Source organism: Globicephala melas, chromosome 16 (assembly GCF_963455315.2).
Source record: "Globicephala melas chromosome 16, mGloMel1.2, whole genome shotgun sequence".
NCBI lineage: Eukaryota > Metazoa > Chordata > Mammalia > Artiodactyla > Delphinidae > Globicephala > Globicephala melas.
Window position 1 is genome coordinate 68,530,603 of NC_083329.1, and position 22,988 is coordinate 68,553,590.

The window sequence follows — 22,988 nt, forward strand, 5'->3', positions numbered from 1 at the left end:
ATATGTATAAAATGGATAACTAATAAGAACCTGCTGTATTAAAAATAAAATACTAAAATGTTCATTGTAGTAAAATCAGGCATTTGAAAACGACATTCCTGTCCTTCACTCAGAGGTAACTACAGTTAACATTTCTTCTGTGCATATATATGTGCAGTTTTTAATTTGTCAATAGTTCAGAAGAATGGCCTGATGCCTCCTCAGTCATAGCACCCGAAGCTTTTGCATTTGTTTACAGATTAACCAATAATAGTAAATGAGATCTCCCAGAAATTAGTCGGAAGACATTTTGCTCTGCCATTCATTAGTCATGGCAATGAATAAATCCCTTCTCCTCACTGAACCATTTTGCTGAGCTGTAAAGTAGAGGTTATGATCCTTGCCTACCATACAGGGGTCACGATAGTCCTTTTTATGAAATGCTGTGAGTACAAAACATTGTTATGACCACACCCTTGGGACAGGATGAAACTTGGTTATGTTTGAGTTAAAAGTCCTTGCGTTTTCATCTCCCATCCTTTGGTTTACAGAAAACAAATGAACTGGGAAAGTTACTGTTGATTCTGTTCCCAGTTACCCCGGCTCATTGTTCTCTGCTCTTATAGTTGTAACAGTTTTCATGTAGAACTGGGTTTATCTTCTCTTTAAGAGTCCCAGTCTAGTCAGCACTATGCTACTATGATAGATCAATTGTAGGAGATGTGGCTTTCTGGTGGAGTCTTTACTGACCAGTTTGAATATATTCTGTGTTTCAGGAATACTTAAGAAATTTGAAGAAGAAGATTTAGATGACATTTTAAGAAAACGATTGAAGGACTCAAGTGAAATACCTGGTGCTCTGTGGCATATTTATGCTGGGAAAGATGTTGACAAGATAAGGGAATTTCTTCAGAAGGTATAATTTAGGTTACAGACAGTTTTATCTCTTCACCTTGAGCAGAGACTTAAATTTTAATGTAACTTCATGGGCATTCAGCAGTATAAGATGATTGAGTAATTGTTACTTAGGAGGATGGAATTTTTTGCTGTTGAAAATCAAAAGCTCCTTTCTCTTGAGGAATTTGAATGGCAGCTTCTTCTCAGTTGGTAGTACTCCTTCATCCCCTTAGAGTAAAGAACCTGTTAATGAGTCAGATGTTACCCTTGATGAAAAGTAGTGATTGGAATTATAGAATATAAAACCTGTCATAGAAACACGTAAAGAAGGCAGAATTTTTATTGTATTGGTATTTTTGGCTGTTGACCTAGACAGTAATTCTGCTCTCTCATATCTGTGATACTTATTTGAATAGACTGAAATTGAGTAATTGTATACTTGTTAAAAAAGTGACACATTAATCTGAAATTGGTTCAAACCCTTTTCTCAAATATTTTCTGAATTTTGTAATTATAGGGATTTCTTTTAATGGACCATAATTGCTGTTTTTCTTATTATACTTCATCTTCTTTCTGAATGGACTTAAGGTCTGTCTTTGGTCAGTGTGAGGCAAGGGAGCTATGGCCCTGTAACTATTATTTTATCCCAGAACTACCTAACAGTCTTTTAATTTAAAATGTTATAAACTATGCTTTTTAAAGCAGAACATTTCATTGGTTCGTTAGAGGGTCCCTTGAAAGTGATTTGTCAAGGGTTAGAAGGTTAGCAATATAAAGGTTATTTATCTGTGTACCTACCTTAAAAAAAGAGCAGCAAAAAGAAATGTTTATGGGGACTTTCCTGGTGGTCCAGTGGTTAAGACTCCACACTCCCAATGCAGGGGGCCCAGATTCAATACCTGGCCAGGGAACTGGATCCCGCATGCCGCAACTAAGAGATGCTGCAACGAAGATCCCAAGTGCCACAACTAAGACCCCATGCGGCTGAATGAATGAATGAATGTTTATGATGTCCACACATTCAAATGGTTTGGCTTTTGGAAAAAAGTTACTAAACTAAGCTTTTCCCCGTCTTTGTGCTATACTCTTAAAATAATTGTAAGGAACCAAATGGATGAAAGCTTCATAGTAGAGAGAATTCCCTGTTGTACCAGTGGTTAGGGCTCTGTGCTTCCGACTGCAGGGGGCACGAGTCTGATCCCTCGTCAGGGAACTAAGATCCCACATGTTGCACAGTGCAGCCCCCTAAAAAAAGGACTGAAAAAGAAATAAATAATAGTTAATAAAACTATTTTTTTTTAAAAGAGAACTTCATAGTGGAAGAAGGTAAGGGAGTATGATTTACTTTATTAATAGCGTATCAGTGTGCAATATTGTTTTCATGTCCTTTGGCTTTTCCAATTGTAGAATATCATTTTCTTTAACTTAAGCTCAGTCATCGTTTCAGAAGGTTCTGAGAACAGACTGTTATTGTAAAGAAAACTGAAATTTAACAGAACAGGATTTACCATTTTCTTTACTTAAATTGGGGTATATATTTTCATTTTAATCTATATTTCAGATTTCAAAAGAACAAGGCCTTGAAGTTCTACCAGAACATGATCCAATTCGTGACCAGAGTTGGTATGTGAACAAAAAGCTTCGCCAAAGACTGCTTGAGGAATATGGAGTCAAAGCCTGCACTCTTATTCAGTTCCTTGGTGATGCCATCGTCTTACCAGCAGGAGCACTTCATCAGGTATATAAAAGGTTGCTTCTAACACACTTGTTACTGAAAGAACCAGAAAGAAATTGTTCTGAGTATAAATATAAATGAAGGAAGATGTAAGAAAGAATGACCTACACCAGTATGCCTTCATTAAGAAATTACTGAAACAGCTTTTCAGTGCTTGATGAGATCTGACGTAATTAAATGCTTTGAGACCTTTAAATATATAAACATGAGCCAGATTTCCATTTTTGTATTGCTACTGTTTGGTGGATTGAAATCTAATTTCAAAGACTTTTAAGGAAAAAAAGAGTTACTGTATATTCAGTTCTCAATCGCTGAGACTTAACAGTGGGAGGGGGGAGTATCAGGACTTAGAGATGATACATTTTCTAAGGCACCAAATATGAGTAGAATGAGTTATTAGGTAGACCATTCCATAATTCAGGCTTTCACTGTACTTCCTGCCTCTTTTTAGTTTGCTAACGTAGCAATAGCACGTCGAAAGAAAGGTGCTGCGTAATTTTTATAGCTACTGATTCACAAAACTTTAAAACTGAAATACACATCTAGTCTTCGTTTCTGTGGCTTGACTGTGTGGCACCTAGAAGAATGGCATAGAATAGATGGTGATATGGAGGGTTTGGATTAAAAGCATATAGTGGGTTCCTATAAGTAGACTGAAGCTACCGCAGAGCAGTTTAGCGCTCATAGTAACAGAGTGCAAAGGAAACCCGAGAATCCAGAAAACTAGTTTGCCTCAGAGTTGGTTCCCCACCTTTGCCACCACCTGGTTATTGAGATGTATCTGATGTGTTTACTTTTACCAAGCAAAGTTTCCTACATTTTATATAACTGTGTGCAATTACTGCCTGTGTAATATTTGTGACACTATTATAATAGCCACAAATATTTCTTAAGTGAGAATAGTTGCTTAGTTTTTAAGATGTCAAGTTAGGGTTAGATTTATCATTCCTAGATCTCAAACAGCATTTATTGTAAAATATAATTAAGTGTATTAATTAAATGAATGTATTATTTATGTTAAATTGTTTTATTTTCTCATGGACTTATATCATCATTTCAGAGATGTGTCATTTATGATTCATGTTTAACTGGGATTCACCCCACATACTATTCTTTGGCCTTCTAGCCTCTTATCAGAAAATAGCTAATCTGTATTCACATGTAAAATGCCCTCAAAGGAGCAGTCTTGTTTAAGAGAATAGCACAGTAAATGTTTTTCTAACTAGGTGTAATTATTTGATAATACAAAACAGGTTCCCTTGAAAATCCTTACTCACATACTCAGTTTATCCAGTATCCATTTTCTTAAAAGTCATACTGGACAGTGCATTTTTTAGGTATCATTTGCATCATAATGTACCTTTTAGTGTACAGTTCTGTAAGTTTTGACAAATGTGTAGTTAGGCAACAACACAATCAAAATAAAGAACATTGCCATCACTTCAGAAAATTCCCTGTTACTCCCGCCCCCCTACTCCCCACATACTTTTGTTTTTAATTTTTATTGGAGTAGAGTTGATTTATAATGATGTATTAGTTTCAGGTGTACAGCAGAGTGAATCAGTTATACATATACATGCATCCATTTTTTTTAGATTCTTTTCCCATACAGGCCATTACAGAGTATTGAGTAGAGTTCCCTGTGCTATACAATAGGTCCTTATTAGTTATCTGTTTTATATGTTAGTAGTGTGTATGTGTCAATCCCAGTCTTCCCTCCCTTTCGCCCCTGGTAACCAACCATAAGTTTGTTTTCTACATCTGCGACTCTATTTTTGTTTTGTACATAAGTTCATTTGTACCATTTTCTTAGACTCCACACATAAGCGATATCATATATTTGTCTTTCTCTTACTTTACTCAGTATGACAATCTCTAGGTCCATCCATGTTGCTGCAAATGGCATTATTTCGTTCCTTTTTATGGCTGAGTAATATTCCATTGTGTGTGTGTGTGTGTGTGTGTGTGTGTGTACACACACACAAACACACCACATCTTCTTTATCCATCCCTCTGTCAATGGGCATTTAGGTTGCTACATGTCCTGGCTATTGTAAATAGTGCTGCAGTGAACATTGGGGTGCATGTATCTTTTCAAATTACAGTTTTCTCTAGATATATGCCTAGGAGTGGGATTGCTGGATCATATGGTAGTTCTATTTTTAGTTTCTTAAGGAACCTGCATACTGTTCTCCATAGTAGCTATACCAATTTACATTCCCACCAATAGTGTAGGAGGGTTCCCTTTTCTCCACACCCTCTCCAGCATTTATTGTTTGTAAACTTTTTGATGATGGTCATTCTGACCGGTGTGACCTCATTGTGGTTTTGATTTGCATTTCTCTAATAACTAGTGATGGTGAGCATCTTTTCATGTGCCTTTTGGCCATCTGCATGTCTTCTTTGGAAAAATGTCTATTTAGATCTTCTGCCCATTTTTTGATTGGGTTGTGGTTTTTTTTTTTTTTGATATTGAGCTGCATGAGCTGTTTGTATACTTTGGAGATTAATCCCTTGTTGGTTGCTTCATTGGCAAATATTTTCTCCCATTCTGAGGGTTGTCTTTTCATTTTCTTGGTTTTCTTTGCTGTGCAAAAGCTTTTTAATTAGGTTCCATTTATTTTTATTTTCATTAATCTAGGAGGTGGATCAAAAAAGATCTTGCTGCTATTCATGTCAGAGAGTGTTCTGCCTGTTTTCCTCTAAGAGTTTTACAGTATCTGGTCTTACATTTAGGTCTTCAGAGGTTATTTTTGTGTGTGGTGTTAGGGTGTGTTCTAATTTCATCATGTATACAGCTGTCCAATTTCCCCAACACCACTTATTAAAGAGAGTGTCTTTTCTCCCTTGGACACTCTTGCCTCCTTTGTCATAGTTTAGATGTGTGTGGGTTATCTCTGGACTTTCCATCCTGTTCCACTGATCTACCCCCCACTTTTTAGTCAACCTCTTCTCCTACCTGATATTGCTACAACCACTTATCTATTTTCTTTCTCTATAGTCCTGCCTTTATATGAATGTCATATGATTGGACAGTATGTAGCCTTTGAGTCTGACTTTTCTTATTCAGCATAATGTATTTGAGTTTCATCCATGTTATTGTGTACATCAGTGGTTTCTTTTTATTTCTGGGTAGTTTTTCATTGTTGTTTTCAGTTTGGGGCAATAATCCACTATAAGCCACATTTACGTACAGGTTTTTGTATGAATATTGGTTTTCATTTCAGTTGGGTAAATACCGAGTAGTGGGACCACCTGGTCACATGATAAGTGTGTGAATAACTTTATAAGATACTGCCAGGCTAGTGGTTGTACCATGTTCCATTCCCCGAAGCAGTATATGTGAGTTCCATCTCCTCTGCTTACTGTCAGTTTTAAGCATTTGAATCTCACTATGGCTTTAATTTACATTTTCTTAATAACTAAATATGTTGAACATCTTTTCTCGTGTTTATTTGCCATCTGTAAATCTGTTTTGGTAAATGTGTTCAAATATTTGTCCCTTTTTTTCAACATGGATAGGCTGGGATATATTAAAATTAAGAATTCCTGTTCATTAAAAAAAGCACCATTAAGAGAGTGAAAACGTAACCCAAGAGTGGGAGAAGTATTTGCAATACATTTATATATACATTTTTGTAATTGGGTTCTTTTTTTCTTACTATGTTGAATGTCTTTAAGTCCTTTGTCTGATATGTGCTTTTGCACATATATTCTCCCAACCTGTGGGTTGTCCTTCCATTTTCTTAATGGTGTCTTCCAAAGAGCAGTTCTTAAATTCTGATGAAGTTCAGTTGATCAGGTTTTTTTTAATGTATTATATACTTTTATTGTATCTGAAAAATTTTGCCGAGCCCAAGATCAAAAAGACTTTCTCTTAAATTTTCTTCTAGAAGTTTTATAGTTGATAGTCTTACATATAGGTCTGTTATCCATTTTTAGGTTAATTTTTGTATATAGTGCAGAGTGTGGACTGAAGTTCAGTTTTTTTGCATATGGACATGCAGTTGTTCCAGTACTGTTTGTTTGTCAAGAAAACAATCTTAAAATACTTTCTTTTGAAAATGTAATGCATTCATATGATTTTTAATTCAAACAGTACACAGTGGTTCACAGTGAAAATTAAGTCATTTTCTCACCTTTGCCCTCAGTTCCTCTACTCCAGAGGCAATCACTATTACCACAGAGAGAGTCTGCATGTAAATGTCTCTCTACTGCTTATACTTTCTTGGGGAAAGACAGGGAAGAGAATAGCCTTTTTTTCTCAAAATAGTGGGCAAAGTAATCCTGTTAAAAAGCTTAGTTCACAAGTCACTCTGCTTTAGCCTCACTTAAACAGTATGTACTTGTATCATATTCTGTACTTAAACACACTCTTAAGATGCTATACTTAAATAGACTGAAACAGCATCTAGACTGGCAAATTCTATTCTGATCTCTGCCACTAAATTGTTGAGTGTTCCAAAGTAAAAACCTTCTCTGCTGCATATTTTGGCACAGAATTGCAAGAATTTCTACCTTCCTTCCCTCACGTGATATGATAATGACAGCACAGTTATTTGTACTCTGTTTAAAGGGTGTTGTCCATGACTCACAAGTGGTGGTAATGTGGTTTTGAGAGAGAATTAAAAGGAAGTATGAACTCTGTTAACAATGTTAACTTGGATTTAAGACGCATTATTATTTACAATTTACGTAGTCCATAGAGGTCCTGAAAACTTTTCATTGATGGCTTCAACACTTCCAGTAAACCACAGGTAGCCCTTTAAATAATCCCAGAGTCTCAGTGCTTCTCTCACACTTTAGCATACATCAGAATTCCTGGAGGGCTTGATACAACACAGATTGCTAGACCCCATGCCCAGAGTTTCTGATTCAGTGGGTCTGAGGAGGGACCTGGAATTGTACATTTCTAACAAGTTCCCAGGTGACACTGACGTTACTGTTCAGGAACCACGCTTTGAGAACCACACAGATAGGAAGCCCTTGAAAAACCCAAGGCATGTAACAAAAAACTTCCGTCCAAACGATAGTGCAGGACTTGACTGGCCAGCAATGCTAGGGAAGAATCAACATACCTTTCTTTGATTTGTCAGCAGTGAGCACTTCGAGAAGCCTGGGGCGGGAGGAGAGACGGCCACGGGACAACTCTGTGCAGCGGCATTCAGATGTATATCTCGGCAAGTTGAGGGACAATATCATAGCCACAGCCCTCTTTATTTTCTAAGAACTACTCTAGAACTGCAGGCTTAAAAATCTTCTGTTGGCAAATGTGGCTGAGTCTGTGAAACCCTGTGTATACCCTTAGATAAAGCAGGTGAATCTTGACCTCCAGGATTCACTTTCTCAGCTCTAGTGTCCCGAGGTTTAGAGTAGCTTTCAGTTTTAAACAGCAACAGTTTTTTTAAATTAACAAAATCTTTACTGATAATTTTGTCCTCAACTACTTAACTGATTGTATTTGGTCATTCAAAGTAAGTTAATAATATTGCTAAGTTGTAAATTCTCTACATTCTTATGACTAAAAGGACTCAGACAAAATCACAGTGTCAAGATAATAACTTTCCTACTCTGAAAACAAAAGTTACATTTTCTTAACATTACCTATATATGATTACAACTGATCTTGAAGGCAAGTATGAATAAGACAGTCTGCCAAGGAAGTGAAAAGTAAATGACTCAAAGATGGCACAAAAAGGGGTAAGTGGAATGGGAAGTTCAGATATGTTTCACCTTAAAACTGAACCTTGCCTTTTCAAACTAACCCTTAAGTCTTTAAGCAGTCTATATCAAGTTGAGGTCATTAGGAAACAAAATAACATCTTGTAACCACTAATGAAAGTCACTGTTCTAAAAGTGATTTTAAAACAACCATAAGAATCAACTTTTTCAGAGCTCTGGAATCTAATTCAGAACTTACATGGACCAGCGGACTGCTTAATGAAGAAGAGGACATCTGAGTTTTGGCCTTCAAGGAAATCTCTGACAAGTCACTGGCTGACCACCTGAGATAACCGAACAGAGACATCAGTGAGCACGCCAGAGGAGAATAGTCTTTGCAAAATTAGTTTGGAAAGGTCACAAAACAAATGGATGACTACAGTCCCTATCAATCAACAGCAGCAGACTGTGAGGCAGGGGAGAACCTGATTCTAGTTACCACAGGATAATGTTTAGATGTCCAGTTTCCAACAAAAAGTCACAAAGCATACACAGAAACAGGAAAGTAGGGCCCATTCATAGGGAAAAAATACCTCAACAGAAACTGTCCCTGAGGAAGGCCAGACATCAGACTTACTAGATAGACTTCTAAGTCAGTTATCTTAAATATGCTCAAAGGGCTAAAGGACTATGGAAAAAAGAAATAAAACCAGGCAAATGATGTTTGAATGCAATTAGAATATCAGTGAAATTATTTTTTAAAAAATAGTTACATATGCTAAAAGTTACATGCTAGAACTTCAGAAGGACTTAATCCCCACAGCATGTTCAGATGAATGTAAGGTGAGACAGGGCATTTGGAGCCTGTGTATGCTGGTATGACTGCGTTCATGTAGGACTGTAAAGCATCTGTTAGACAAGATATCACAGGAGCTGGGTTCCTGTTGACTTGCCATTTATTGGCTGATTTATCTTGGAACAGGCGCTGAACTGCTTATCCATAGTTTCCTGCTCTGTGAAATAGAGCATCTGTTCTACAGACACATAATGAAGATCCAATGAGACTGTACAGCAGTGCTGAAAATGTGAGGCATCCACTATGTTCATCCTCCACAGGAATCAACAACCTAATGATTAAAGGAAAAAAATGTTTATATGCTACCGAGTTATCAGTAAAGGCACAGTGCTTCAGTTAAAGACATCTGCAGCTGTTCAGGTGGTCACTATGCCCAGAGGAGCAATTCCAGCCCCTTTGGAATTTCATCACTCTATCATCAGATGTTTTCCACAGTCTCTATTCCCCACTTGTTATCTCCCTCTGCTCACTTCTCCCAACGAAATTTACTTGCATACTTTAAAAATTAGAATAAATGTAAATGTTTAGTTTTCCAGTTATTTCTCCTTTCCCAGGAATTTTATGATATCTTTTAATATCACTAGAGGACAGCAAAGAAACAAAATCCAGATTGGATAAGCTTGGTCCTTTCTCTCTCATTATCCTGAGTGTTGATAGAAAGCAGTTCTAAGAAACTGTAAAGTGCAGTTAGTCTGTACATATGCTGAACAAATAACAGGTAAGATTATTGACTGGCTTCTTGTGAACACCATTTAGTCACGAGAGGGAGAACTAGCAGAAAAACAGTTGTACTGATGCCACAAGAGACTGAAGGGTATCATCTTTAACTGGTTGATTTGAAAGAAAAGGCACAAAGGGAAAAAAAGCACAAACAAAATCCTCGGAGAATTCTAAAACTGCTGTGGTCAGTAGATCTGTCTGGAACTACAGTTTTCATCACAGTTCCTCATAAATAATCAAACTAAGTTTCATTTCCTTTAATCTACTCTCTGGTGTAAAAGTTAACAGTGAAATGACCAAATGCAGAAAGTCAAAGGAGCAACAACAGACATCCGGGTTGACTGCACTGATTGGTGAAACAGGTACCTTCCAGTTAGCATTTTGTTGTTGTTGTTGCTTTTAAGTAACACCCCCAAATCCACGTTGACAACATTGATAATTAGGATCTGATTATCAGCTTCTCTGAAGGATTCCTGGAAAAGTTCTTTTCTTTGCATCGTTTAAAAATATTCCATTTACATGAAGCTTTTCAGTGATAAACTTTCTCATAAAGTGTGGTGTTCCACTTTGAAATGCATTTGATGTTTTGGAGAAAATAAGTTCTCTGGTGAATTGTCTCTTGTTCCAGCAGACAACTTTGCTTCTCTTTATTCCCACCTCCTAAAACTTATATTCTTCTGTTTCTGTTTGGGGAATAGGTACAGAATTTTCACAGCTGTATTCAGGTAACTGAAGACTTTGTGTCTCCAGAACATCTAGTACAGTCATTTCATTTAACACAAGAACTGAGACTTCTGAAGGAAGAAATCAATTATGATGATAAGCTACAGGTAAGAGATGAGTTTTCTAACTAGCTCCTGTTCTGCAGGCTTTTTATATTCAGAATTACAAAACATGCATAACAGCTTAGGCCATCACTGCCTAGTTTGTCACATTAGGATAACAACCAAAGATTAGCGCCAGTTTTTAATTATATGACTAATTTTAACTTTTGGCTTAACAGTTTTGTTTTTTTTTAAATTCTGATGCAGTTTTCATTTGTTAATTTATCTCCTGCTGAAGTGATCAGAAATACCAACATCTCTTTCAGGTTAAAAATATCTTGTATCATGCAGTCAAGGAAATGGTGAGAGCTTTGAAGATACATGAAGATCAAGTAGAGGCTATGGAAGAAAATTAGGTGTGGTCCAGTTTGATGTTTTTAGGCCATTGAACTGGAATTACTTACTCTTGAACAATGATATGTATGTACACTGACTTAAGCTTCATAAAACCATCAGTGCCAAGAAATTCTCTTTGTAGTAATTACTTGTTACTGACACCACAGCAGTATAGCATAAGTCACAGCTCCTGTGATTCAGTGATATTAAAACAAGCTTAATTTTAAAGCAGCAATTCATAGCTGTTTTTGTATTATAGTGTATATGATGTTTGTGAAAATGCCAGATTTAAAATGATGTATTTATTTTTGGAAAAAAAATACAAAATTCTATGCTATATTGTTGATCAAGTGTAAATGTGACTATGTACAGTTTACTAAAATAACTGATATTTTCACTACATTGAGACAGTTACTGTGAGAATAGGACACAAAACACCAGCTATTGCCTGCATTTGGGAAATTGCTGAATCGCACAGCATACATGTCATAATTAGAAAATTACTGCCAAATGACTGTAAAATTTGTAAAATATAAAGTATATAAAGTAGATACTAAATACAGACACTTCAATATTTTGTTGAAGCTATTGACTGTACAATTAAACATTTTCAAAAGGTGTAATTTATTTAAAATTGTCTCATTTTGGTAAAATTTATGTGAACTTTTAAAGCTAAATATTAAACTTAATATGCTATGTAAATATATACATATATACATTTAATGATGTATTTTTTTAAAACATTGGCTTGCTTTTATTTGTTAAAGTGCAAGTGTTACATATGGCTTTGTAAAGTTGAGAGGGGTTTTACATTTTCCATTAAAAGGACTTTATCAAAAATTGGCTAGTCTAAGAGTTCTCCCTCTTGATATGCCTATTACTGGGGGCTTCGTCATCATCAAGGTGACTACCAGCATTTTCTTGTGATACAGTGTCCTCTCCTGGAACACTTCCCTCTTGTCTTTGATTCTTGTAAGCTTTTTAAGCTTTCTTCAGATGTTATAGGTCGTCACAAGTAAGTGCCTCCACTTTCTTGTCCTATGGCCCAGCTAATGAATACAGGCAACGCCAACATTTGTTATTTGTGAATAAATACATTTAGTTGAAAGAGGAACTCATACATTAAAGTCATGATCATGAGAGTATGTGATCATAACAATATCAAATAAGTGCTCTTCGCCACAGAGATGCTGTGGCAGGGAGAGGAGAAGGAGAGAGGGAGGCAGGTGGCAGAGAAGAGCCTGCAGCCAGCCAGCCTGGGTTGAATATGAGTTCTGTTACTTACTGTGTGACCCTGGTAAGCTGCTTTAATTTGGAGTCTTGGCTTTAACAGCTGACTCCCCATTACCAGTTGGTTGCTTGAGGCTCACATAGTCCTACCCTAACCTTACCTTTTGAATTTTACTGGAAATATGTAGCCCTCCACTGACACCTGCAGGATGTTGAAGGGATGGCCTTTGCTTATCTATCTATCTGAAAGCACATAGCTTAAAAGAAAAAACTGGTAGCCTAAGTTGTGACCTTGTAAGCTGCTTGGTTTTTATCCTGTTGCTTGTGTCCACCATTTTTTAGTTCCACGTAGGCTGTTATGCCACCCTCTACTCCAGGCAAGGTGCAGCCAGGAATGTGAGCAATTAATTACATTTCACATTAATACTCTACCTGGCACAAGGGTTAATGGGATGGATAATAACTACTTGGCCAGTGGTTTTAAAGGGGGGGCGGGGCTGGTGAGTACGTGCATCTTTTGTAAGATTTTGACTTTTTAATACCATTTTTCCACAAGTGCCTCAACTCATTAAATGGTATGTTTTGCTTAAACGTTTTTGTATATTCCATCGGATTTAATTTTGATGTGAAATTAATTTCAAGCCCATGATACTAATTCTGGAGTAGACCATCTCCTTCTGGTCCCCTAAAGTCTGCCAGGGGCCCGAAGTCTTTGGTGGTTTTCTTCCAAAATGTTTTTGCTTCTCTTGCTGTTGTTTGAGCCACTTTTAAATCATCCTGCAACCCCTATAGAATAGCTGAAGCTAAGGCAGATCAAGCCTGGCAGTGTGGCTTTCAGAGAAAACTCATCTGATGAGAGTATGCTATCTATTGTCTGAATCCCATGCTAGTGAAGGGGTTGGGGGAGGGGGAGTGGAAGAGAGGACCGTAATGCTTGCATCAATCATTAAAGACATCCTTTGACTTTTTATAAGGCTGGGGAGCTGTTATTGGTCCAATTTCTGATGGACAAATTCCTCTGACCATTAACTTTGTCCCCTCCATCCGGTTGGCTCAGACGCTCCTCACATATGAAAGCATCTGAATACGTCCATTTCTTCCAGACAGTGAAGTAGTATTAAACGTGTAGAATAATTTGAAAAACTTCAAGATCAAGGAGACTTTATAAAGGAAAACTTGTGCTGAATATTTGGGTCCCTCCTATTAAATTTATTCTAATATCATTTGAACCTGAATATGAATTCCTTTTCCTGATTAATAAGTTACTACATGCATGGCAGAATTTCTCTTCCGCCATGCATTTTGGGATTGTAGCACCCATAGAAATCATCGTCTAGTTCTCTGTTACTTCGCTTTGGTAGATAGGGTATGGGTTTAACGTTATCTAGGTAAGAATAGTGAGCTTCAGAAGAAAAGTGTACTCATGTACACATACTATAGATACAGCATGTTCTATTTCTAGATGCCAATCTGTCAAAGCCCAGACCAGATCAGGATTTTCAGCCATAGAAGAGGGGAAAGAAAATGACAATTAAAATCCTACAGCTATTCAGTATACAAAACACAATGAATTGGGGTGTGTAACAAGTAGCCAAGATACAAAGGTATATGCCACCAACCCTGTCACCAACATTCAGACTCAAACCTTTCCAAAGTCCAAAATTTAAGACATTCCTGGCTATCCAATAATTAGGTTAACCTTGATGGTTATGTCTTGAAACCACATAGAAGGTACAGGAACTGAGTACTGTACTGAGTAAAGTACTTTGGTTATCACAGTAATCAGTCTGGCTCTTTGAATGAAAGCAAAGTGACTTTCAAACAAAAATGAAATGTTAGTAAGCTCTGGGTCACTGGCTGCATACAAAGTGGCTTCCCTTTCTTGATTGGGGAAATTTCTACAGCTGACTTAAGCTGTTCAGTCAATTCTCTGTATATGAGCCAAGCAGCTGCAGCTAAGACTGGAGAATTGTCTGTGTTTTCTGTGCTTTATCTATAAAAAGGATCTCAGCCCTGAGGTCAGTGGTGGGTATTGCAAGGATCTGTGTTGTACGTGTAGGTCAGAGCTGGACTCCATTTTGCAAGGTGGTATATTCTGAGGGACACATTAGGAGTTCAACACTGTTTTCCTGCCCCCTAGATCTTGAATCTAGATTTGACAAGTGAAAGATATGGATAGCTGGGTCAGTGAACAAATGGAAACGAGTAAGTGCAAAATGAGATGGGAACCGACTGCTTTCCCAGGAGAGCTCCTGCATTCTCTGCCAGCACAGTGAGGATAGTAACGGATTCACAGGTCCTATCAAACTATTGTAGAACACAGTACAAAAAGCAAAGAATCAAAGGTAAGTCATACAGGTTTAGTAAGTGGAAGAAGTTCATGATAAAGGGCATGCAGGGATCACTGCCCCCCGGCCACACGTGCCTCACAGAGCATGAGAGGTATAATACGTGTGGACATTTTAGGATATAATTTATTATGTGTTTGGCACTGGTAATTTGATAAATTATTCCATTAGGAACCTCAGGATTGTGCCATCAATGCTAAAAACTATGTAACAAGTACAGTGGATCATTGCACAACACAGGCTTAGGGGCTCTGACGCCCGCACAGTCGAAAAACCACATATAACATTCTAGTCAGCCCTCTGTATCCAGTTTTGTGTCCAAGGACTCAAGCAATGTGGATCATGTATGTTGTACTATAGAATTTACTGGAAAAAGTCCACGTAAGTAGTCACACAGTTCAAACCCCTGTTCAAGGGTCAACTAAGGTGTAAAACACATGGAAAAGGTGTAATATATATTGCCTGGGGTTAAGGAAGGCTTCAGAGAGGTGGCAGTATTTGTACAATCCTTAAAGGAACAGAAAAAATGGGACAGAACGAATGTTGGGGACATATTAATTTGCCTTCAGCCCTTTTCCATAGACACATTAGCTGTTTGAGACTTCGAACATACTTCCAACAGTGACTTGACAAAATCATTTACTCTTAAACTCTTGTTCTAAAAGAGGAGAGGGGTAGGAGCTGCTTCTGGGACTGCCGTTATAAAAGGTGAAGGATTCGGTTCAATAGAGACCTTCCAGGATATGTTATAGGCAAGGAAGTGTAGTCTCATCTCCCCCGTATTCTGCAGTGAAGAGTAGATTATTTTCATATCAAACACCTGGAGACAGTATGATCACTTGAGGTACTTTTCTTAACTGAAATTTTAGCCAACCTAACATTTATTATGTCCAGTCGTTCCTTTGGAAACTGGTAACCATATGTGGCATACAGGGGAAGTTTTCACCAAAATTTTCTAATAACTATAACTTATTCTTTTTGCAGAAACAAATGTTGAACAACACTTCGTTAGCAAACTTTTTCCAGATAGGGGAAAAGCCAGCCTACAACCTTTTCCAGCCTATAACCTTTTAGGAAAGGAGACAGAATCCCATTATACTTAATTCCTAAAAATCACAGCACTGTGCAAAAAGTCCAGTAAAACCCACGGGACTTAAAGCTGGGGGGGAAATGGGATTTGCGCATAACATTGAAAACCTTTATCAGAAACATTTTTTAAAAGGCGGTAGTGGTTTGACATAGGTTAAATATTTAAGAAACAGATTACAAGTGTGGCACTTTACCTTGACGAAGACTGGAGGTTTGCTTTGGAAGTGGGCGTCCGAAGGGTTGCAGCTTGTGACTGAGATATTGTGAAGTGGTGGAAGGAGGGTTATCTGAAATTAGAGGGAAAGCTGTAACACCAGATCTGGATGGGTATGGCTTAATACCACCGGGATAGTTCAGCTGCCATACTTAAGTTTTCTCTGCAGTCAAAATTGCCTCTTAGGCAAACATAAAGTTCACATTACACTCAAATTGTTCCCTATATATTAATCATGCTGGGGTATATCTGCATTTTCGAAACAGCTGAACTGACTGTACAACAAAAGACTATTCAGATCAAAGCTTTCTAAAGCCAATGAACCCATAGGATTTCAGAAAGTTCTAGGACTAGTATTAAAAAGTTGGAACATCCGTTTAATTGGTTATCAATGACTTAGTTACCCTGTCACACACCCTCCCAGAGGAGAAATGAAAGTAGAAATTAAGCCCATTTAAATTGAGCCTGGTGACAAATGATTATGTATTCTAAAAGAAATGTACAAGCTCCAGAAATTGTACAGTCATGGGAAATTGCTGTTCATCCTGGTTACTGGGTCTTTGAGGCACTACATAGGACATACTGATGTACTGTACTCTGCTTTCACGTATGCTACCTGAGTTAGGGAGTCCACATTTTGGTCTCAGCATTCCATTCACATCTTTCCAACCATTAGCAGTTCCACTACTGTCAACTAAACACTGGGGAGAAGGGTTTATTAAAAGTTAGGGATGACCACTGAGTCACCCTGAAACTGATTTTTAAAACCTCAGGAATTTAAAAAATTGCTTCATCTATTTTTTCCTGATTTATCAAGATAGGTGAGTACCAACAGTATAAAGAACTGAGGGTAAAAGCGGGTGACCACTCTATTGGTTTACCTCCCACAAATCTTTAGGCGTTTTTCCACTTTACGGAGCATAGATCACGTGTTATATAAAAACTGGTATTATGTTAGTTGGGAAAAAAATTTCATTGTAACAAACAGATTTATTATCGCATAACCATGGAATGGCAATGCCGTTTTTCAGCTGGGCGGAAAAATTGAGCCATTGAGCCAAAGTACAAATCGCTGTCTTGAGTTGTGATCCCATTCATTCTCTTGCCAGTTTTGCAGTAAATGAGTTATGTTTAAAAATTTAAACAAATTCCTCGAGTACTATATTCAACCTTAAAGACCAAAGAAAGCAAAGGTCCTTCTAGAATTTACCACAATACTCAAAAGTGTTGGGTATTTAAATAAATGAAAATTGGTTTGTGACCTTACTGCTGCCTCTACAGAACTTTTAGTTTTTACTCTTGAAACTAAGGAATTTTGTGGTAGTGGTTAGCATCTGTTTCAAATACCTGGGCCCCTCCCTGGACAGCCATTTCCTCATAAGAACAGGGAAATAATCTGATCTAAAGCCAATAAAACAACCTACTGGTGGCAACAGAGGCCCTGGGACTTCATTATACTCTCAGTACTGAGACTTCTTTAGAGAATTAACTTCCAGGGAAGATAGGCCTGAAAGTCATCTGGTTCCTCAAATCAAGAATCCCCTTTCTCAGACCACAACCTCCCTTTCTTCTTTCTAGAAGCTATCTTTTACCTCTGGGAACCCCCAATGAGGCAGGCATTAGTCCCTCAATCCTACCCTACTCACTAATCACCTAAACTTATTGTATCCTTTGTCTTCCTGGACTCTGTTAACCTTCAAGATATTTGTATCTTGACTCCTTCACCTCTTTTCCTTTTGACATACCCAGAAAACACTACCCTTTTTTCCCCAATTTAATGTCTACCATAGAGAAACAAACGAAGGACCACAAAAACTGGCCCCAGCCTGACCAAGACTTTTTTGGCTACTGAGCCAAATATTTTCCATTCCTCAAGACCGGGGCCTGACCCTGGCCCCCTCACTTTCAGGAAATGGGGGGAAGGACAATCCATATGCACCTCCCCCAAATCTCCTCATGTGTGTCTTGCCATGATCTGATTCTGACCAAGCTTACTCAGTTCTTCCTCCCCATTTCTGACTCCATGCCTTTGTTCTTTACCTAGGAAGCCATTTCCCCATCCTCTGACCACATCACTACTTTCATGAAGGCTACGCTACTTATTTTATAGTTTTAGTGGCAGAAGGAAAGATGGATATTTATTATCTGGTGCCTGTATTTCAGATGACACTGATTTAAATATTTTTGCCTATACATAGCTATAAAACCACTCTTGACTATGAGAGTATTTACTGAGAATATTTACTAGAGACCAACTAAGGATTTTTAAACTCTGCAGCCCACCACAAACTCCTTCAAGTGAACAAGAACCAGAAAGTTTCTCACCGTCCACTAGATGGCACTGTTGGTCTGCGGTGACTCTTAGAAGGACAGGCTTCCAACTGGAACAAAATAGACAAATTCTTAAAACAGTCATGCCACTTACTCTGGCAGAGGTCTCCAATTAGGCTACACTGGGATTATGACAAAATATGATAAAGATCACTGTCTAGAATGATTCGATAAATAACAGCTATTATTACTAGACTCTTCAAATAGGTTATAAACACCCTATAGCAGACTGCCTTACACTTTTTTTTTTTTTTAGTATTCTTTTAAAACAACAAAACTTTAATCACAACTCCACAGATGAAAAGGGATAACACAGAAAATGGACATTAGGGTTTTCTGCAAGTGCTTGTAAGGACAAGCTCAACTTTCATCAGGTGGTCTCCAACTTCTCCTTGGGAAGAAGAGTAGCTGGGGTGCAGTGGTATAGTATGCACCTGAAGAGAAATCTGAAGGACTAGGCCCCTTGGCCACAGTAGGAAAACTAGACAACTCAACTGGGCCAGTGTGGCCCAATAGAAACAGCACAGGACTGCTAGTCAGACCTCTCTTCTCTTGGCTCTGCTCCCAATCTGGTATAAAACTTCATGTAACTCCTAACCTTCTGGGCCTCAATTTCTTTCTTTTTTTTTTTAATAAAATAATAGGTTTAAATTAAAGGTCCTAAGAATTATAGCATCCAAAACATATCAAAACAAAAAGTTACCAGCCAAAGCAATCTTGAGAAAAAAGAACAAAGCTGGAGGTATCATGCACCCTGACTTCTGGACTACACTACAAAAAACTACAGTAATTGAAACAGTATGGTGCTGGCACAAAAACAGACGCAGAGATCAATGCAACAAACTAGCTCAGAAATCAACCCATACACATATGGCCAATTAATCTACAACAAAGGAGCAAGAATATACAGTGGAGAAAAGACAGTCTCTTCATTAAGTGGTGCTGGGAAAACTGGACAGCTACATGCAAAAGAATGAAATTAGAACATTTTCTCACACCATGTAAAAAAACTCAAAAGACCTAAATGTAAGACCAGAAGTCATAAAATTTCTAGAAGAAAACAGGCAGAAAACACTCTTCGACATAAATCATAGCAACCGTTTTTTTTTTTTTTGGATGTCTCCTCAGGCAAAGGAAACAAAAAGCAAAAGGAAACAAATGAGACCTAATTGAATTTAAAAGCTTTTGCACAGCAAAGGAAACCACTGACACAACAAAAAGACAACCTACTGAATGGGAGAAAATACTTGCAAATGTTATGACCAATTAGGATTATTAATATCTGAAATATATAAACAGCTCAATATTTTTTTTTGTTTGTTTTTTTCTTTCTGTGGTACCCGGGCCTCTCACTGCTGTAGCCTCTCCCGTTGCGGCCATGGCTCATGGGCCCAGCCGCTCCGCGGCATGTGGGATCCTCCCGGACCGGGGCACGAACCCATGTCCCCTGCATCGGCAGGTGGACTCTCAACCACTGCGCCACCAGGGAAGCCCAACAGCTCAATATTTTAAAAAAAAAAAAGGGACTGAAGACCTGAATGGACATTTTTCTAAAGAAGACAGATGAACTTCCCTGGTGGCGCAGTGGTTAAGAATCCACCTGCCAATGCAGGGGACACGGGTTCGATCCCTGGTCTGGGAAGATCCCACATGCCGTGGAGCAACTAAGCCCGTGCACCACAACTACTGAGCCTGAGCCCGAGTGCTGCAACTACTGAAGCCCATGCACCTAGAGCCTGTGCTCCAGAATAAGAGAAGCCACTGCAATGAGAAGCCTGCGCACAACAAAGACCCAACGCAGACAAAAAATAAATTAAAAAAAATAAAAATAAGACATATGGCTGACACATGAAAAGATGTTCAACACTGCTATTCAGAGAAATGCAAATCAAAACCAAATGTCACCTCATGCCTATCAGAATGGCTATAAAATGGAATATTACTCAGCCATAAAAAAGTAAATTTTCTGCCATTTGCACTAATATGGATGGACCAGTAGGGTACTATGCTTGGTGAAATACATCAGAGAAAGACAAATACTGTATGTTACCGCTTAAAAAAAAAAAAATGAATATAACAAAACTGAAACAGACTCACAGATACAGAGAACAGACTACTGGTTACCACTGGGGAGAGGGAAGTGGGGAGGGGCAAGATAGGGACAGGGGATTAAGAGGTACAAACTACTATGAATAAAATAAGCTACAATGATATATTGTACAGCACAGGGAATACAGCCATTATTTTATAATAACTTTAAATGGAGTATAATCTATAAAAATGTCAATTACTATATTTATTGTACACATGAAACTAATACTGTAAATCAACTACACTTCAATTAAAAGAACAAAAAAGTGCTTAGAAAGTGTTAAAAGCTGAAAGATAATGTATTTAACATTTTGAATTGACTTACCTAGAGACAAAATATTTGCATTGTTTCAATAACCCTGTGTTAAAACACTAGGGATAGACAAGGGCTTGAAGAACTATTTTGAAAATATCTTCTTATTCCCCCTTAAGCATGGTTTCCAAAGTATGGATTTACATGTGGTTACCATGGCAGTATAGCTAAAACTGTTACTACATACTAATTTTCTGAAAGAAATGTTTGTTTTGTCAACATTCTGTGAAAAGGTAAAAGAACTCAGGACTATGCTTTCTAATGCCCAAATAGTTTATCTGGGTTCAAAAGCAAGAGGCCATCACGGAGTAAGGAAGGACAAGAGTCTACTCCCCTTCCAGTACATGCATCATTCACCTTGCTTTAGCGGAAGCAAGCTTTCCTTTAAACCCCTTTCAGGGCCTTAAGCTAGACAGAGAAGAGAGGAGAACATCTTAAAAACAAACCTCAGCTAGGAGATGAGGCATGTGCCCTGTGGAACAATTAAACACGTGTTTTTGTTTTAAGGACCTACTCCATGGAGACACTGCTAGGCTGCTGCAAATGTACCAAGTCATCTGGTCAAAAGGCACATACATTCTATTGACAGACTCAAATCCAAAACCTAAAAACAAGATCAAACAAGAGGACTAAAGAGTGTGAATAAAAGCTTCAAAGACAATTGAAAAGTAAAATTAGTCCATTTAACATGAATTTAGCTAGTGGAAATGCATAGAACAGGGTCCTGCAAAATACATGTCAAACTGCTAAAACTAACGAGAGGGAAGGGGGAGGGGAGACAGCAGAGGAAGAACGGGAGGGTGCCTTACAAAGTGTTCATGTCAAAACATAACAAAGCTCATTTTTAAAAGTGAAATGGCTATGCTAATAATAGTTTATTATTGGCACAATCTTTCAAATCTCAAGTTTCATAAGGAAGGTTAGGCAAGCAAAGTATTCTCAGAGTCTAGGGTACTACAACACTGAGATGAACAATTAACAGAGATTAGAACTCTTATGATATTTTAAGAAACTAGTTTAATTTGGGTTTCATCTGCACCAAGATGAGATACAGGAAAAAAGTGACTTCTGCATGGTCATCCATCTCATCGTACTTCTGCTAGTTTCATCACTAGACGTGTGAGCCCAACCCTACCCCCTCAACCCAATTGTCCCCGATTCCCTCAGGACAGGCGGTATGCTGTTCGTCCATATTTTTGCCTCCCCCACAATAAACTAAGTCTACGCTTTAAACACACCGAGTGGCTTATACCCAAAAGTTTCACTTAGGTCTTCGCCTTCCCCTTCCCCTCCTGCAACATCACTGGACTCTGCATAGAGGAGAGTGTTCATGTAGTGCTTTGCAGCCTCTGCTCTGAAAAGCGGGCACGTGCCCCAGAATGGCCGCTGCCGGCCAGCCCGAGCCTTTCCGTGTGTGCCAGCCCAAGGAGGCTGGGAACACATTTAAACCTCACGAGCTCCCTTGTTCTCTTCCACCTTGGTTGCAGGGGTAACTGACTACAAAACGCTGAAAAAAACCTTTAACATACCAAAGTAATCTGACAGAATGTCTTCAAATTCATATTCAAAACTTCCAACACAGAAGCCGTACAAAACTTGCTCTTTATCTACCAACCACATTCAACGAAGGTATAAAATACAATTACTTTATTGATTTCTTACAATCAATACTGCCAACCAGCATTACTTCCACTCATGCATCATTAAAAACAAAAGGATATTTCCTTGGTATTTTCAAATGATGCATTATACAATAAACAAAAAAAGTTAGAACTTAAAATGCACCCTGATTAATTATGTAAACTGGTAATTTTTTAAAAAGCATAACTAATAATTTGGTTCCTTTCTTCATAAAATGGAAATTTAAGTATTTCTCCTGATAGTCTTGAGGTTATCATTAACGTTACGAGTAGTGCAAAGTGTGGCACACAGTTTCTTCTAGAAAGGTGTGTCTTACACACCTTATTAAACAAAGGAAATGTGCATAACAAGATGCATACAGTCAATGCATGAATAGAAAGCATGTTTCAAATACAAGGTAGCCCCTCAGGCAACCATTATTATTTAGGTTTTGCATTATCATTTATGGCATTATAGATTAATTACACATAACATACTTTTATACATTTTAACCCTGAAGAAAAATAATTGTTGCTTGAAAAAAATTATTCCAGGTAGCCATTTGGTTTGTATCAGGAGAAAGTGAACCTCCAAGAGTTTAGTATCTGCCAAGTCTGGAATCATTAGCTCGAGTCAGTAAATCCGATGCGCGATATACTTCACAGTGACTGTTTCCGAGTCTTGTCAATGCCTCTTCTCCGCAGGACGCTGGATTCAGCATCTCCGGGACACCCTTGCATGTGG

General features: G+C 38.0%; 1 protein-coding gene across 6 annotated transcripts in view; it reads left to right on the forward strand.

The window, feature by feature from the left end:
• Positions 1–11,872, forward strand: part of JMJD1C (jumonji domain containing 1C) — a 307,273-nt gene extending 295,401 nt beyond the window's left edge. For all 6 annotated transcript variants that reach the window (XM_030848211.2, XM_030848207.2, XM_060286515.1 and 3 more), the window contains 4 exons: positions 756–895; positions 2,438–2,614; positions 10,547–10,678; positions 10,939–11,872. In XM_030848211.2, coding sequence (XP_030704071.1) covers positions 756–895; positions 2,438–2,614; positions 10,547–10,678; positions 10,939–11,028 — 539 coding nt within the window. In that variant the 3' untranslated portion in view covers positions 11,029–11,872. The remainder of the gene's footprint in view (positions 1–755; positions 896–2,437; positions 2,615–10,546; positions 10,679–10,938) is intronic.
• The last annotated feature ends 11,116 nt before the right edge of the window (positions 11,873–22,988 follow it).